The following is an 18,651-nucleotide window of genomic DNA, read 5'->3' on the forward strand; positions in this document are numbered from 1 at the left end:
GATCACAGGACACATCCTACACAAATACTGCTCGATTTTTACAGAAATGTATTACCCAACATCGTGGAGGTTCTATTATTTATTTCTAAGACTAACACTAACACAGAACACAGCTTAGCCAAAGGAGGAAGACATGTTCTCTGTGTGACTTCATGCTTAGATGTTTAGGAGAGGGAAGGAACAGAAAGCTCTGAGCAGAATGAAGGGTTTCAGTTGTATGAACCACTGATTTCCAGCTGTACCTCATGAGGTGGAATTCTTAGGTACGTTTGTTTGAGGGAAGGTTATTTCATGTCTGCTTTTGCTGGATCCAGTCCCTCCTCTTCATTTTCGTCGTTCCCACTGGGTTTTCTGCTTGTGTGGCTGTGTGTGGTTTCCTCTGCAGTACCTTTTTGTCCTTTATCACAATCACCACCTTTTTTGATGGGTTGTTCCTGCCTCTGTTAACGACATATTAATAATATGTAATAATAAAATAACATGATATATTTTATCGTGCAGTAGTGTTAAAAGAAATCAAATAAAAAAATGTTGACCTTTTGCTGATTTGCCCTTCCCCGGGGGTAACGTGCAATGCTGTCCATCACCATGAGAGTTTTGAGCCAGTCCTCATGCCATTTCCTCACATTATAGTGAGGCTTGCACTGGCTCAGACGACACAGGATCATCTGATTCTCCTTGGTGATATGGAGCAACTCCACCTGTCGCTTCTCTTTGCCAAGGCTACAGTGAAGAATAAACACAGGCTTTACAGCAGGGTTTCAGTTTCAAGATTCACTTTATTTCTTAAAATATAACTTGATGCCAGACTTACATGTATACATTTACATTGTTGTCCTGCAGTAACCTCAACTAACCTTTTCTTGTCATAAAATTTCCTGCTGTTGACTCCTCCAGTTGTCCTCATGATGCTTGATATCTTCTCCTTAAGCATGCTGTTTTCTCTGTCAATCTTTGCTTTCCTTTCTTCTTCAAGCTTAATACAATAAAATATAGTTACAAATACAGGGAGTATCTACATTTGATGAACTTTCAGACAGAACACCTCGCAAATCATTCTATAATTTTGATGTTTGCATGTTATTACTACAGGTTTAACAAGATATAGATCTACTTTGAAATAAGTTTTTAAAAAATCATTCTTATATTTACTGTGCAATTAATTCATAGTCAGACATTTTGGGCAGCTTCCTCACTGAATCATCATGCTGCCACCCGAGTGATAAGATGTGAGATGAGGTGAAATAATTACATATAAAGCAGTAACCTTCAGTTTCTTCAGCTTGACAGACAGGTGAACATAGTTCTTTGGTGGCTTTGTGTTTATCGTTGTCTTTGTTGATGTCACCTTGAGAGAAGAGAAAACAGGTTTGTACAAGTAGTAACAAACTGATGGGAACTGAAGATGGAGAGAAGTTATTGGTTAAAGTAATATGTCACATGTACATGTTTATTCTCACCTTCTCTCTATGTAAGTCATATGAAGCTTTGTCCCATTTCTGTTGCAGGTATTTGTTTGCAGTGGGAAGAAGGGGCTGATATGCCAGGTGTGATGCAGCGCTGCCAAGACAAAACATTAATAAACAGTCATGCAAGCCGTCACCATGGTATCCTAGAGTTATCTAGCATTATGTAAGCTGAGTCAGTGTTTGGCTCCATCAGACTTACCAGGTCTCCATATCACAGTTCTTCATCTGCCTGTAGGTGTTCATGCTCTGAAGCATCCAGGCTGACTGCAGCTCTCAAAGCACTGCCTGTTTCTGCCAGTCATACATGGTTGCCATGGCAGCAGCAAGAGAACACAGAGATGAATGAATGGTTTCAAATGTGCTTGCTTAGCAAGTTGTACACAGTGAAACACACACAGGCACAGAGATGGGCTAATTAGTGGGAGAATGTGAAGAGGCTCACTAGAAAAAGAGCTGCTGTGCAAAAATACAGCTTCAAACAGTTTACAGTTGAAAATGAACTGGAATCCAAACTGTGCTTTAAACGGGTGTTTTTAAGTCTGAAGCAAACAGTTTAATATGTGAGAGGGTTGTGAACCCTTTCAGCCCTTTTCTTCTGGTCAAGGGATCTGATAATCAGGCTAATAATAATGTTCATATTTTATTTGTTGTGCAGAGTTTTTTATTCCACTTTATGAAAGCGAAGAAAAAACCCTTTACAGTGTGAACGAATGAAGCCAAGGCTCGGAGCCACTGTACTGAATTGCAGCCTTGGTAACGGTTACTTGGAAACTTACATCGTCCATCGACTCAGCACAGACATGGATTTTACAGGAGACACCTTTGATTTGCTTTGTTATACAGCTTGAAAAATAAAAACCTCATTAGATTGATTGAAAAAAATGACATTTGACGTTATAACACTTAATTTACAAGCAAAGTACAGTAATCCCACGTTACTCGCGGTAAATGCGTTCCAGGAACCACCCACAAATAACAAAATTCTGCGATATTGTGACAAAGTATTTATCTCATTATTTACGGTAATTTAAATGTTTATGAACCCCCCCCATACTGATATTAAACCACCTTCTATCTGTATTACCTGTTCCCACACTCATAGATTGTTTAAAGTACTTTTAAGTGTTTCTTTAATACATGGAAGTGCGCTGCGTTCCGTGAGTCTCGGCTAATAGAATGTGCGTATGGTGTCACGTGACCACCTACTAAAAACCTGTGATGAAGTAAAGCCGGGCATCTTGAAGCGCGAACACGCTTATAGTATATTTTACAGGTCCTTCTCAAAAAATTAGCACATTGTGATAAAGTTCATTATTTTCTGTGATGTACTGATAAACATTAGACTTTCATATATTTTAGATTTATTACACACAACTGAAGTAGTTCAAGCCTTTTATTGTTTTAATATTGATGATGTCGGCAAAAAAATAAAGAAAAACCAAAAATCCCTATCTCAAAAAATTAGCATATCATGAAAAGGTACTCTAAACGAGCTATTAACCCGATCATCTGGATCAACAAATTCACTCTAAACACCTGCAAAAGATTCCTGAGGCTTTTAAAAACTCCCAGCCTGGTTCATTATTCAAAACCACCTTCATGGGTAGGACTGCTGACCTGACTGCTGTCCAGAAGGCCGTCATTGACCCTCAAGCAAGAGGGTGAGACACAAAGACATTTCTGAGCGAACAGGCTGTTCCCAGAGTTCTGTATCACGGCACCTCAGTGGGAAGTCTGGGAAGGAACAAGTGTGGCAGAAAACGCTGCACAACCAGAAGAGGTGACCGGACCCTAGAAAGATGGTGGAGAAGGGCCGATTCCAGACCTTGGGGGACCTGTGGAGGCATTGGACTGAGTCTGGAGTAGAAACATCCACAGTGCACAGGTGTGTGCAGGAAATGGGCTACAGGTGCTGGGTTCCCCAGGTCAAACCACTTTTGAAGCTCCTGACCTGGGCTAGAGAGAAGCAGCACTGGACTGATGCTCAGTGTCCAAAGTACTTTTACAGATGAAAGCGAATTTTACATGTCATTCTGAAATCAGGGTCCCAGAGTCTGGAGGAAGACTGGGGAGAAGGACATGCCAAAATGTCTGAAGTCCAGTGTCAAGTACCCACAGTCAGTGATGGTCTGGGGGGGGGGGGCATGTCAGCTGCTGGTGTTGGTCAGTGTGTTTTATCAAGGGCAGGGTCAATACAGCTATCAGGAGATTTTGGAGCACTTCATGCTTCCATCTGCTGAAAAGCTTCATGGAGATGAAGATTTCATTTTTCAGCACGACCTGACACCTGCTCACAGTGCCAAAACCACTGGTAATGGTTTACTGACCATGGTGTTACTGTGCTCACCTGGCCTGCCCACTCTCCTGACCTGAACCCCCCAGAGAATCTGTGGGATGTTGTGAAGAGGAAGCTGAGAGACACCAGACCCAACACTGTGGATGAGCTTAAGGCCTCTATCGAAGCATCCTGGGCCTCCATGACACCTCAGCAGCGCCACGCCGCATTGAAGCAGTCATTTCTGCAAAAGGATTGAGTGCATAACTGAACATAATTATTTGAAGGTTGACTTTTTTTGTATTAAAAACACCATTTTTTATTGATTGGATGAAATATGCTAATTTTTTGAGATAGGGATTTTTGGTTTTTCTTTATTTTTTTGCCGAAATCATCAATATTAAAACAGTAAAAGGCTTGAACTACTTCAAGAGTACTACAGATGCAGTATTTGCGTTGAGGATGTTGATAGAGAAGTACAGAGAAGGCCAGAGGGAGCTGCATTGTGTTTTTGTAGATCTGGAGAAAGCTGATGACAGGGTGTCCAGAGAGGAACTGTGGTATTGTATGAGGAAGTCTGGAGTGGCAGAGAAGTATGTTAGAGCGGTGCAGGACATGTATGAGGACTGTAAGACAGTGGTGAGGTGTGTGTAGGTGTGACAGAGGAGTTCAAGGTGGAGGTGGGACTGCATCAGGGATCAGCTCTGAGCCCCTTCTTGTTGCTATGGTGATGGACAGGCTGACAGACGAGGTTAGACAGGAATCTCCATGGACTATGATGTTTGCAGATGACATTGTGACCTGCAGTGAGAGCAGGGAACAGGTGGAGGAGAAGCTAGAGAGGTGGAGGTTTGTCCTGGAAAGGAGAGGAATGAAGGTTAGCCGCAGTAAGACAGAGTACATGTGTGTGAATGAGAGGGACCCAAGTGGAAGAGTGAGGTTACAGGGAGAAGAGATCAAGAAGGTGGAGGATCTGAAGTACTTAGGCTCAACAGTCCAGAGCAATGGAGAGTGTGGAAAAGAGGTGAAGAAGCGTGTCCAGGCAGGATGGAACGGGTGGAGGAAAGTGTCAGGTGTGATGTGTGATAGAAGAGTTTCAGCTAAAATGAAAGGAAAGGTGTACAAAACTGTGGTGAGACCAGCGATGTTGTTTGGTCTAGAGACAGTGTCACTGAGGAAAAGACAGGAGACAGAGCTGGAGGTAGCAGAGATGAAGATGCTGAGGTTCTCTCTGGGAGTGACCAGGATGGATAGGATCAGGAATGAGTACATCAGAGGGACAGCACATGTTAGAGGTTCTGGAGATAAAGTCAGAGAGGCCAGACTGAGATGGTTTGGACATGTCCAGAGGAGAGATAGTGAATATATTGGTAGAAGGATGCTGAGTTCTGAACTGCCAGGCAGGAGGCCTAGAGGAAGACCAAAGAGGAGGTTTATGGATGTAGTGAAAGAGGACATGAAGGTAGTTGGTGTGAGAGAAGAGGATGAGAAGACAGGGTTAGATGGAGGACACTGATTGGCTGTGGAGACCCCTGAAGGGAAAAGCTGAAAGGAAAAGAAGAAGAAAAGGCTTGACCTACTTCAGTTATGGTAATGAGTCAAAAATATATGAAAGACTAATGTTTATCAGTACATTACAGAACATAATGAACTTTATCACAATATGCAAATTTTTTTAGAAGGACCTTTAGATCATGAACATTTTCCTGCAGGGGCCACATGACTTTTCATTTCTCTGATGGGGGGGCCGTGGTCAGTTTGTAATAAAAACTGTGACAATCGCATGTAAACATTTATTGTCTTCCAAAAGACCACACATAACCAAATATTAATAACCCTTTCCGGGATCTTAACAGAAAAAAGTAATGAAATAAATAACACTATTTATGAAATAGATAATAACTAAATAACCTTCTTTGGGATATTCGCAGACAAAAAGGCCATGGAACATTAACTTTTTGTTGTGCTGTAAACAATCTTAACTGATGAAAGTTCAGCTTTGTTGGATCTCTTACTGAAATGGACTAGTATAAGTCTCTCAAAGGTCTTGTGTTCCTTCCTTATAATCCTTTTGTAGGGTCCAGTAGGCTTGCAGACGCTGCTGTTTGCAGCTCTCTCTCTCTCTCGTATCAACTTCTGGGTGAAAACCACAAAATGAGCAGGTTGAGAAGCCAAGTGATACAGCAGCTACACAGACAGTAATTTATCTACCAGTGTGGTTGTTGATGGATTCCATCCAAGTAGATTTTACTCTTATTATATTCGGTTATGCCCAGAATGACTTATTCAAGTCAGAAGAGAGAGTCTACCTATGTATGTTCATCAATGTGGGTCTGCATCCTGATGGGGAGAAGCTGAATGTTGGTTTCCATGTGAGTCACAGCCAGTCTCAAACACTGAAGCAGGTGTTCATCTGTCGATCTGATCTTACCTGAGTCTTCTGGAGTTTCATATTTGCAGATATATGTGCTGTCAAGAAGTGAGGACATCATTGAGTGTTTTTTTTATTTTAGGGGGCGTGTCATTTGGGAGGTGTCATTTTTCTAATACTGTTCAGGGGGCTGTGCCAAATATGGAGGCGGGCCACATCCGGCCCACGGGCCTTAGTTTGGGGACCACTGGTGTCGATGTTTGGGATAGTGTCACAGTCAAACATGTCAAAAATCATCTTGACGTGGCAGGTCTTCATGAATACACATCTATACAACACCTCCCTCTACTGACAGGAGCTGGCTACGACGCCTTTGGACCGCCGATACCCAATCCTCTACAAAAGGGAAGCTCAGTTTTCCCATTATGTCATTATGTCGTACTTGAATGCAATAGTCCCGTCATAGATTCCTTGTTCTTTCATTCATTCATTCATTCATTCATTCATTCATTCATTCATTCATTCATTCATTCATTCATTCATTCATTCATTCATTCATTCAGTTATTCATTCATTCATTCATTCATTCATCTTCTTCATTTGCAAGATGGGACGATGACGGGATCATTGTCCAAACTTGCAAATGAAGAAGATGAATGAATGAATGAATGAATGAATGAAAATCCAAATCTAGTATTGTAACTGAATTACATTAAATTGTACACAATCCATATGCCACATGTTTAATTTTGGTACAACAGATTTATATCTATTGTTTTGGAGCCGGGCACTAAAATCATTATCAGTGTGTAAAACCCATGTCTTTACTGCAAAGCTAACTACCAATGCGTAAATGTTTGCTGTGTAAAAACTAATAGCACACATATAATTTTATGAACATGTTACAGTATAATGAACTTGTTTATAACTGTAGGAGATGTAAAGATGTCATGATTAAAGATAATTTATGTAAGACATCACTCCAATATAGCCACAAGAGGGCACAAGCCCGTGTCTTATTGTGCCGGATCCAAGCCCGGATAAATACAGAGGGCTGTGTCAGGAAGGGCATCCGACGTAAAACTTTTGCCAAATCAAAGATGCAAAGCCCGGGTTAACAACGACCGCCATCGGTGCTGTTGACCTACAGGGTGCCGGTGGAAATTGGACTACTGCTGGTCGAGGAAGGAGAGGAGGAAAGTGTTTTTGTAGATTGGGGGAAAGAGGAACGCCAAGAGTATAGGACTGAGAGTAGGGACGTTGAATGTTGGAACTATGACAGGAAAAGGTAGAGAGTTGGTTGACATGATGCAGAGGAGGAAGGTAGACATACTGTGTGTACAGGAGACCAGGTGGAAAGGTAACAAGGCTAGAAGTTTAGGAGCAGGGTTCAAGTTGTTCTATCATGGTGTAGATGGGAAGAGAAATGGAGGAGGAGTTATCTTGAAGGAGGAGTTTGTTAGGAATGTCCTGAAGGTGAAAAGAGTGTCGGATAGAGTGATGAGTCTGAAGCTAGAAATAGAAGGTGTGATGTTCAATGTTGTTAGTGGGTATGCTCCACAGGTAGGATGTGAGCTGGAGGAGAAGGAGAAATTCTGGTCACAGCATGCCTAGAAGTGAGAGAGTTGTCATTGGAGCAGACTTCAATGGACATGTTGGTGCAGGAAACAGAGGTGATGAGGAGGTGATGGGCAGGTTTGGTATCCAGGAGAGGAACACAGAAGGACAGATGGTGGTTGACTTTGCAAAAAGGATGGAAATGGCTGTAGTGAATACTTTCATCCAGAAGAGGCAGGAACATAGAGTGACCTATAAGAGTGGAGGTAGGAGCACACAGGTAGACTACATCTGGTGTAGATGGTGTAACCTGAAGGAGATCAGTGACTGCAAAGTAGTGGTAGGTGAGAGTGTAGCCAAACAGCATAGGATGGTGGTGTGTAGGATGACTCTGGTGGTGAGGAAGATGAAGAGGGCAAAGGCAGAGCAGAAGACGAAATGGTGGAAGCTGAAAAAGGACGAGTGTTGCATGACTTTTAGGAAGGAGTTAAGACAGGCTCTGGGTGGTCAGGAGGTGCTTCCAGATGACTGGACAACTACAGCTAATGTGATCAGGGAGACAGGTAGGAGAGTACTTGGTGTGTCATCTGGAAGGAAAGTAGATAAGGAGACTTGGTGGTGGAATGAGGAGGTACAGGAGTGTATACAGAGAAAGAGGTTAGCTAAGAAGAAGTGGGACACTGAGAGGACTGAGGAGAGTAGACAGGAGTACAGGGAGATGCAGCGTAAGGTGAAGGTAGAGGTAGCAAAGGCCAAACAAGAAGCTTATGATGACTTGTATGCTAGGTTGGACAGTAAGGAGGGAGAGACTGATCTATACCGGTTGGCAAGACAGAGAGACAGAGATGGGAAGGACGTGCAGCAGGTTAGGGTGATTAAGGATAGGGATGGAAGTCTATTGACAGGTGCCAGTAGTGTGATGGGAAGATGGAAAGAGTACTTTGAAGAGTTGATGAACGTGGAAAATGAGAGAGAACAAAGACTAGAAGAGGTGACTGTTGTGGACCAGGAAGTAGCAAAGATTAGTCAGGCTTGTATGCTTGTTGTTTTTGTGTCATAGTAATACGTAAAGATGATGATCTATTTGAGATAATGATGCTTGTTTTCATGTCCTCCTCAGAATGGCAGGGGATGCTAGCAGTTTCTAGGGGAGTCTCACTGGTGGATGTTCCTTTGCACCATTGTGGAAACAAAAGCTTAAGTATGGTCTCTTTGGGAGAAAGAAATACAAGACCTGCACGCGTTTATCAGTTTGTGTGTGTTGATGTGCATCATAAAGCCCTGATGCTCAAGAAAATAAATCTTTTATTCTATAAAATATAATTATTCATTAATTAATTTATATTCTGTAACCACTTAGGGTTGGGGGGCGGCAATTAGAGACAAGTCACCAATTCATCACAGAGCAGTGTAAAATATAACAAGAAATAAAATTAATAAAATGTTTTCAGTATCTATGGATGTTGAGATATCTAACTTCTCTTTATACATCCAACCCTCACAGAATCCCTGTGTAATGGTACTGCAGTATGTTTGTAAGTGAAAGAAAATAGAAAAGTTTTCATGTAGCCTTGGTGAGGACTCAGGTAACTTCAGAATGTAATAATCTTTTTTGTGGTGCTGTTTTTCTCATCGGGGGCCAGCCTCTCATATGGGGCCACCATGTCTCCAGTGATTGGAACAAATAACGTGAGTTTCCTTAGAAATCCTTTAGAAATCTAAAGTCACATCCTTGTTCGGTACCAAGTGAGATTTTATTTTACTGTTTGTGATTGAAGGGAAAAACAAGAACAGGACACATGATGGGATCCTGCAGATTATGGTTTTGTTGGAACATCTAAATCATCATGTCCCTGTATAGTTAAACAATCATTTAGTTTAAACGCTCATGCAAACCATCCATCTCAACAGGCCTTCAAAGTGACGCAGAGCAGGAGGATGTTGCGAACAGCAGTTCTGTCAGCTACCCTTCAAAGTGTCCTCTGCACACTCAATGCTCTTATCAGGTTGGTGTTGATGAAGATTCTCAAATACTGTCTCAACCTTTCTAAAAATACAAACAGACATTCAAGAAATCTCTGGACACTCTTTGGAGAAGGCAATATTCTGCAGTTATGCAACATGACAGAGAACTGTTGAACCATATCACGACATTCAGAAAACACACCAAGATCCTAGACTATTCTTTTGCCTATCTGTCCGTTTCTTTTAGGAACAACCTAAACTACGGTTACAGTTCCCCTGGTTTACAGTGAAAACCGTTAACACCGACAAACTGACTGAATTTATAGAAACTATTTTTAAAGTTTCAGGTTGAGAGAATGCGTGACTACCAGGAGGCTCTATACTCAACCCCGCTGCTCCATTTATGCTGCTGAACTACAGTGGAATAGATGTTTTAACTGGGAAAAGGCCTTATTCCTGCAAATAGGATTCTGCTGGTGCACGCATGATGCACTTCCTCCTAAATGCAGGAAGTTTGCCCCATTTTAATAGTCAGACCCATTTAGGTCCATATTCAAGTTAGATCCATGCTATGAAAGGCCATAAATAATGAAAGATGCCGTCTTTACATGTCAGAAAAGGCCTACAGCTCTCTTACATAACAGTGGAATGGGTTATGAGGATAACAAGTCAGGCTAAGTACAAAATGCTTAGATTTGTCTTACTTTTGGAGGTGGCTGTAATATTCTGTTTCCCCTAGCAACTTCACTAAACATCTGAACTTCTTTGAAACGGGCAAGGTTCCTCATCTTTGCATCGTGGTTCAAAGCTCGGAACAAGCGATGTCTCTAATCATCATGCAGCTGACGGAGCAATCCTCACTGGGTTGTGTTGTCCAGTCAACGTGTTGATTGGGGTGTGTTTTTTCCACTCTCATCCTCTGACTTGAGATTGCATAATTGTTACCAACCTTCTTAATCATGTTGAGGATAAAAGAGACTATAAGGCCACGGCTTCTCCATCTGGGAGCATGATAACAAAATGTATTTATAATATCACAACTGAATCTATCTAAGGATATAGTGTAGAAAATTCAACAATGGTTCAAATCATAATAGAAACAGGTCTGGTTGGTGATAGCAGTGCAACAGGCCTGACACTCAGTGTAACAGGACAGACACATCTAGTGTTGTCCACCTACAAACTATTCTTTCTGGCATGAGTACTTAAAGGCAACCTTTTATGCCCATCGCTGCTACCTCAGGATGTACAGGATAAAGATAGAGGAACACACTGCTTCTCTATGCAGTAGATGAGTGGCTAAAAAAAGGGAGTGAAACAGCTGAAATATTGATCGCCTTATTGGCACTGCAGGAACCAATCAATCAGATGACTGCACATGACTGTACAATCGGGTTGACTCATGAGCTTCACTATGCACCATTCCAGCCAAAGTAGTGCAAGAAACACATTACAAATAGAACTTGGTCAAAAACAAATCCTTTATAATCACAAAAGTTTCAAATGTAAATTGATGGAAGACAAAAGCTTGAAAAGCAAAAGAATTTTTCTGATATATAAGAAAATATGCTGATGAAGATGTTTCTCACCGGACAGGAAACTTCCAGAGAGATGGATTTAAAAGGTGTGATTTGAGAGTGGGCTATTTTTAGGTCTTGCACATCATCAAGACTAGAATGCAAGGGTGTGTTTGTTGCTTCTGGGTAGAATTAAGATGTGGGTGTGGGTAGAAAGGCCAGAGGAAGGGCAATACCAACACTGAATGATACTTGGCACGAGCGACCACTGCAGCACTCATCAGTAGTGTCAGCTCACTGTTCACTCCGCCGTCAGACTGCAGATTCCTCCACATGTTGGATGTGACTGAACAGTGAAGCTGAAGGTACGTCTTGTCAGTCCCAAAGCAAAACTGAGAACATCCATCTATGTTTCAGTCGTTTGCTTTTGTTACAGATGTCTCCAAATCAAAATGCATACAGGGGACTGTGATATTTGCACTGAAACCCCAAAAGAAGGCAGGAAAGGACTTCAGAAGAACAGAAAATCACTTAGATGTTGGAATGAATACCAACAGATTCATTAGACACTTGAAACAGATGCAAAGATGACTTTGTCTCAGACTGCTCCTCCTGTTTCTGACCAGGGATTTATCAAGCATCCATGAACACTGTGGTTTGGAAACCGATGGAGGCTCTACAGGAACATGAATGTGTAATCTGTTAATGATTTGACGATCTCAGAGAAGACATATTCATTCATCTGGGATCAGTGGCTGGTAAGAAACAGAGATCACATGCCGTCTTGAGCAAGGTATTTAGAACTTTCCAAGGCCATTCCAGGCTATTTCAAGTCTATCAAACTCAAGAACGAAACATGAGATATGTTTACAGGAGAAGAACACAATTAAGTAGATAGAACAGTTGGTGAGAACATTTTTCCAATGTGCAAATCATAAAACAACAAACTGTGTAAATGTCCCAGAATTTACATTTGAGGTTTTACTTTACATTATTTAGGTGATTTTCTGGTAGCAACCTGCACAACGCTTGTTAACTTATAGTATACATACTCAGATGTGACCGCCACAAACTCTCAAGGTAGGTGGCTCATGAATGCAGTAGGCTGATGATAATATATTTACTATGTTAAATGAAAATGAAATTTAAAGATATCACATTCACGTTCAGTTTAATTCACCTTTAATTAAAACACAGAAAAAATAATCTGTAGGTTTATTCCAAAAAGAATAGATCTAAATTGCACTCTTTACTTTACAGAAGCCCAACAGTTCTCCTATGAACTAAAGCATGTCCGTTGTGAATAACAGTGATGTGAATAAAAATCACCTTTTAACTGGAAGAAACCTTGAGCAGGTCCTTCAACACTGGGGGTGGGCCAGCCCAAACAGAGAGAGGTGAGGGTTGACGGACAGGGGGCATCAACACCAGGACCACACCAGATCAAATCACAATCCATGGATTCCTCAGACCAACGGATTGATGTTCACATCCAAGCACCATCAAATCTCATCTACTCATGTCCATTTAACAAAAACTTTCAATACTTCAAGAACCAGTGGTGACCTGAGGTTTATGGCTTTGTAAATGAAGTCTGACATGATATTTAATTAGGACACAGACTTCAGTTCTAAATCCTGGTGGGTATAATTAGGTTGTATTCATTAAATGTATGTGGGCTGCTTGGACGTTCACTGGGCCAACATGACCACCCTTATCCACGATGGCAACAGTGGATTATGTGTGTGGGATTCCTCAGTTTGTGCTTTTGGTCTTTTGCCCTGTTAGTCACAGTGTGGGTGCGCCTGAGAGGTTTGAGAACCAACGTCCAAACATCACACATGGCGCTGCGTTTTAGCCAAGTACCAGTGAACATTCACTGACGGAACCAGAGCTGTTGGATAATTTGTTCATAATGTCAGCTGCTGAGGATAATGTGCTCCATGAGCAGTGAGCAGTATGAAGGATATGTAGTCGTTCTGGGTCAACTGGTTTCTGTTAATCAGTGATTACTGTACTGGTCTCTCTCTCTCTCTCTCTCTCTCTCCCCCCCCCCTGTTCATGTTGAATGAAGTTTTTGGTCATGACTAGCTTCACAGCAGCTGTTCATTTGTCAGTGAACACTTGCTCTGAGCAGTGCCAAACATCGCTCACCCTCCTCTCTGATTGGTCCACATCTTGGCTCAGGGTTTGATGTGTGATAGGGAGGGGATGGTTTCCACGCTGCTACTGAACACAGACACACATGTGGTTTCAGTCTACAAATCCTGGTTTAAAGAGAAATAAGAAATCAAATGTTTATTTTTTATGTGTCTTATTACCTGTTTCTTTGTCTGTTTTTCATCAGGATTAAACAAAAAGTCAGGAACAGATTTGTATGTAGGTTTTAGGAGATGTTATGGCCCACTGAACAATTAATTTGATCTGGATGACAACTAAGTCGTGTTGGCAGAGGTGTTTGGTCCCTGAATGATGTCTAGAAACCAGTATTGTCAGTCATTCATTTGTGTTTTTAAGGTCCAGTTTATAGGATTTTAAATCATATTGTTGCTGATTACAACAATATGATTCCTCCTGCTCCCATGCTATGAGTGGATACTACTGTATACATTATGGTGGCTACAAAATACACATACTTTGTATATGAAAGACTTTTTAAAGAGTAAAATTTTTAAATAGTCATTCTGAACCGCAGAAAAATTGTGATCTTTTACATGTTATTTGGCATTTCTGCCATAACCAGTTGAGTGACATTTCTAAATACCACACAAATGGACATTTAAATGTAATCTTGATGTAATTTTAATCAACAAAGATATTTATCCCAAAGAGCATATTAGGATATTGGTGGCAATTAAAATTCAAAATTGGCAATTAGTAATAATATTGAAATGGCATGCTCAATTCCATTCAGCTGATTTAATTCAATTTATTTGAATATCTGTAGTCTTACATGAAACGCAACATGACTACAAATGAATTCTTCATTGAACTAGCCTCTGCTTGTTTCAAGGGTCAATTCACCAAATGACACATTTCCTATTTATGTGTGCAAATTGTACCTGTGACGTCCGGATATACTTTAAGTGTATTGTATTTTTTCAAGTGCCTCTCTAGATATTGTTAGACCCACATTAAATGTCATGAATTCCTATATCAATCTCTAAATGATAACGCTTAAACAGAGATCCCCCACCCCCCATGTGTGAGCCTTTCGAATGTACAGTAACACCACACAGGCCAAGAGTAAAACTGAAACCAGGCCGTTTATCCTGGTGCATCTTAAATCACGTTATTCCTCCTCACCAGGAGAAAAAACAGGCTGTTATAAAAATCACATGGGAGCCACTTCCTGCTCACCACAGTCAGAGCGATCAAACAGACGTATTCTAATGATCCCTGACTAAATTGTCAGATGATATCCTCCAGGGTGCGATGATGCTTTACATTACTGTAGACAGATCGATGGGGAGGCTGACATGAGAGGCCTGTGCAGAGGTGGGGGGAGCTGGAGAGGCTGGAGCGCACTGGTCTGACTGGTGATCCCACAGTGAGTCCGTCTGACCTCACAGCACACGCGTGTGTAAGTCTACAGCATACATGTAAATTGCTTAAATAATGGCAGCCACCCCTTGTCTTGCATGTTAAGTACAGGCCTACTGTACAGGTGTGTGAGTGTTCTACGGCTTCCTGTACGACAGTAAATGTGTTTCAGCATTTACAACACCTGCAGTGACTGATCTTTAAATGATGACGTCACAAAATCATAGATCAACGTTAAAAACAGTCAATCAAGAACCATTTTGTTTCAAAGTGGTCCACATCCCTGAGGAACTAGTGTCCACACACACCTGACAACACCTGGGGGCCACAAGACCAGCCATTAAAGCAGATTCATGCTGTAATTCAGACGCGAACCCCACAGATGATGTAGTTTATGTAAATGAACTGGTTTACACTACCGCTCACTTTACACCATATAAACAGACTTTTGATTAGAACTCATTCAGACTGCGTTCAGCTGTGACTTTGATTCGTTGTTCATAAAAGCACATTATTGTAGGAAAAAGATGATGTCCAGGGATTGGGTAAGACAGACTATGACAGACCAACACAATGCATTTTTAGATCAAAAGGAAGTGAAACTATTATCACACAATTCACTAATAAGAATATATCACTCTTTTCCTTTAAGTTCACCCTCACAGGATCCAATCATAAATTAGAGTTAAATACTCTTCGTTGTGGTAGGACTGTTGCTGGTACCTTGTGTTGCAGTCCACTAAAGATGGTTTATTGGCAAACAGTGTCTAACACCTGTGAGTGTGGTCAACACTATATTGAGCAACTAATGGGTCCACTTTCAAACACTGGCAGACAAACTGACTTCTGCCATTTGTGCTGGGAGGGAGTCACGCTGACAGATGCACGGGCGATTAAACCCAGCATCTTAAGCATGAGCAGCACAAAGCAGAGGTGGACAGCTTGTTCCAAATTAATTTTAGCATCTCTGTGTCTTTACATGTAAAGTTCAATTCTTCCATTTGAGACAAATTTCTCTCTCCACAACCTCCACCTGGCAAAGACAGACATATTCATGTGGGAACAATGTTCCCTCACTCTGTGATGGAAAACTTTTAAATCCACAGAGAAAAGTCATCCTGCAGTGGAAACAGTAGTCATGAGCACCACTGAATGGCCCCCTGTCCCCAGAGAGGAAGGAACAAAACAGATAGCCACTGTAAACATAAAATAATTGATCCAAATATTCTGTCAAACTAATGATAAATATTTTTAGGAAAAAAAGAATAAAAAAAAAATCCCTATTAAAAAGATGTTTAATGGTGATTTCTAACTGTGTCATATTAGCTTTTATTATGAATATCCACAGTTTAAATCAATCCACTGGGCTTCTAGAAAGTTCCTTGAATACGATTCACCCCTCATCTAAGAGATTTCTTCAATTCTATAATCATGAATGATTATAAATATACATGTATTACTATGTATTATTATTATTACTATTATTATTATTATTATTACTATTATTATTACTATTAATGATAATTTCATGTTAACATTGCTTTATTTAAAGCAATGTTAACATGAAATTTTTCAAAATTTATTTTGAAAAATGTATAATAATAATAATAATAATAATAATAATAATAATAATAATAATAATAATAATAATAATAAACGAAATGTTTACAAATATCCCACCGATCAACTCTGATGCGTAAGCCCTGTTTAATGTCTTACAGGAGGCATCCGGCTCAGGTGAGTCTCCACACCTGTGACTTTCCATCTGCGCGTCATTTGTCGGTTGTGGATGCTCGACGCAGCACCAACTTCAGGAAGTGGGATGAAGAAAGATGTCACGTCAGGTTGAAATGGGAGGAAAGGCGAACGCAGACCGAGGAATTCACGCCGAAACGGCTTTGGGACAAGAAGCCCAGCCGGATCATTAACATTTCGGAGAGCATCAGTGAGACGACGGCGCAGTAACCACGTGTTTACGTCATGGAAAGCCGATGTTCCAGTGTAACCCCTCCTCCCGGTCTATTTCCAACTGAGGTCCGACGCGCAGGAGGATTCGTGCGTTTCCCTGAGCGCGCCGCACTTTTGGAGATGTTGCGGTGCTGAGCAGGCGTCAGGATCACATCCCAGAACGGGAGGACACGCACACCTCAGGAATCACGGACCCCCCCATTCCGCTGTTAACGGCAGCGCTGCAGCGGGTGGAACTGTTGGAGACGCACACTGACCTCCCCGGAGCGGCTCCCGGTACTACTGAACGGTGCCGTTTGGTCGGGGCTGTCACTGCAGCAGTGTGAGCAGAGGATGCGTCCTCCTTCGGCCGTGATGCTGAGCAGATCCACCCTCCTCTCCTCACACTCATCAACTAACAGGCAATGATTTCCTGCGCGGAAACCCACCGTGTTCCACTTGTGTTTTCACGGTAGTTGTGTTTGTTTACCGGCAGCCCGTCTCCTCCCGCTGCGACACATGCAATCTGTAGAGTGTATTTTCTATTATCGACTGTCCTTTTTACGCCAGGAGGAAACACACCGTGATCACCAACTGGGACAGGCACTGACTTGGATTCTGGAGCTATTTTTCTATCAGACAGTTGTCCTGGAGAAGTGATCCAATTGTGTTATTATTATGCAACCGCAAGGAACTCCTGTACATCTGGGTGTTTAAGCCTCTGGATTGCTCTTCGCCCAAATCAATGTGGTTTCTGTGGAACATTTTCAGCAAAGGAACGCATATGCTGCAGTGTCTTTGTGGCAAGAGTCTCAAGAAAAACAAGAATCCAAGTGGTAAGATCCCCATCAGACCTGCTCCTGTCTCCCCCCGTCACTGTGTGTGTGTGTGTGTGTGTGTGTGTGTGTGTGTGTGTGTGTGTGTGTGTGATCCTGCGTTATTGGTTTGTTTGTTGCACTGGTGATAGATCTGCAATCATATTAATGCAGTGAGTGGATCATGCAGAGGCGCAGGGAGGGGGTACAACTTCTCCTGTGCAGCTACTACCCCGGCCAGACCAGACACAAAAGCCCCCCTGCATCACCAAAGCACCGTGATGCCCTAACTTTTTAAACAGAAACACACACACACACACACACACACACACACACACACACACACACACACACACACACACACACACACACACACACACGGGCCACGCACATGTGTTCTCTCCAACGTGATTCCTCATAACCAGATTACTCCATCCTGGGGTTTACTGCAGCAGTACCCCCCCCTGCAACACCACTTCTCCATGAAATGGGTTACTCACTGTGTTTTAACACGCCAGTCGAGCAGACAGATCACTATCCATCCCATCATTCCTCACATGGACCTGGTGACATGTATATATAAAATTACAGGAGCAGTTAAGTTGATTTAATGCTGGGGAGGCCAGGACAGCCGAGGTGTGAATGCATGCAGACGGGGAACTGGCAGCGCTGCAATCATGCAAACCCTTTGCACCTGAACAGTCGACATCATTTTCATGCAAATTCTCGTGCAAAAGCGATCAATAAGGCCGCCCATCGGTGAAATATCTGGGAGCTCATTAAATCCACCAATGCGGAGCTGCAGTGAGTCAAGAATCTTTAATTCAACAGGCTGGTGCAGGTGTGAGAGAACACCCCGGGGTGGACAGCGTGTAGTGCGGTGACTTGTTACCTCATGTGAGGGTTAGATTATGTGCTTAGATTATGTTAGATTATGTGCTCAGCAGCAGCACAGACCTCTGGTTCCTCCACGCTGAAACCACTGCAGTGTAGTAGATCATCAGAGCCTCTGGACACCAGCAGTCGGTTCTCTACCTTCTGACACGCAGGCTGGTTTGTTTTTGAGGCTCACACGCGTGTGAGGTCATCGTGAACCTCAGTCTCTGCTAATTACTTTCATTTTAAGTAATGTTAACATGAATTTTGTCAACATGTAGCTTCAGGAGTCCCTGTTATGCAGACATTTCTAGAT

The 18,651-nt window shown here is 42.0% G+C and overlaps 2 protein-coding genes across 3 annotated transcripts in view; one reads left to right on the forward strand and one right to left on the reverse strand.

The window, feature by feature from the left end:
- Positions 1-9: 9 nt before the first annotated feature.
- Positions 10-1,736, reverse strand: cfap97d2 (CFAP97 domain containing 2). 2 transcript variants are annotated; one of them, XM_068330180.1, is made up of 6 exons: positions 1,669-1,736; positions 1,461-1,560; positions 1,268-1,348; positions 858-976; positions 537-723; positions 10-440 (listed from the first exon to the last, which is right to left on the reverse strand). In XM_068330180.1, the coding sequence occupies exons 1-6, from the start codon at positions 1,722-1,724 to the stop codon at positions 285-287; spliced, it is 699 nt and encodes a 232-aa protein (XP_068186281.1). In that variant the 5' UTR covers positions 1,725-1,736; the 3' UTR covers positions 10-284. The 2 variants fall into 2 exon arrangements, with proteins under 2 accessions (XP_068186281.1, XP_068186280.1); XM_068330179.1 differs by having other exon boundaries at positions 1,253-1,348.
- Positions 1,737-16,917: 15,181 nt separating this feature from the next.
- Positions 16,918-18,651, forward strand: part of fgf14 (fibroblast growth factor 14) — a 111,118-nt gene continuing 109,384 nt past the window's right edge. The window contains exon 1 of the mRNA XM_068330218.1: positions 16,918-17,480. Coding sequence (XP_068186319.1) covers positions 17,390-17,480 — 91 coding nt within the window. The 5' untranslated portion in view covers positions 16,918-17,389. The remainder of the gene's footprint in view (positions 17,481-18,651) is intronic.

This window comes from Antennarius striatus, chromosome 12, assembly GCF_040054535.1.
Source record: "Antennarius striatus isolate MH-2024 chromosome 12, ASM4005453v1, whole genome shotgun sequence".
NCBI classification, from domain to species: domain Eukaryota; kingdom Metazoa; phylum Chordata; class Actinopteri; order Lophiiformes; family Antennariidae; genus Antennarius; species Antennarius striatus.

Bases quoted from the DNA above. Each gene is read 5' to 3' on its own strand.
- cfap97d2 (XM_068330179.1), bottom strand. From the start codon at position 1,724: ATGCTTCAGAGCATGAACACCTACAGGCAGATGAAGAACTGTGATATG. The intron at 724-857 runs GTTAGTTGAGGT...TCTTCACTGTAG, and splicing joins AAATTTTATGACAAGAAAAG to CCTTGGCAAAGAGAAGCGAC. The intron at 441-536 runs GTCAACATTTTT...TGTCGTTAACAG, and splicing joins GAAGGGCAAATCAGCAAAAG to AGGCAGGAACAACCCATCAA.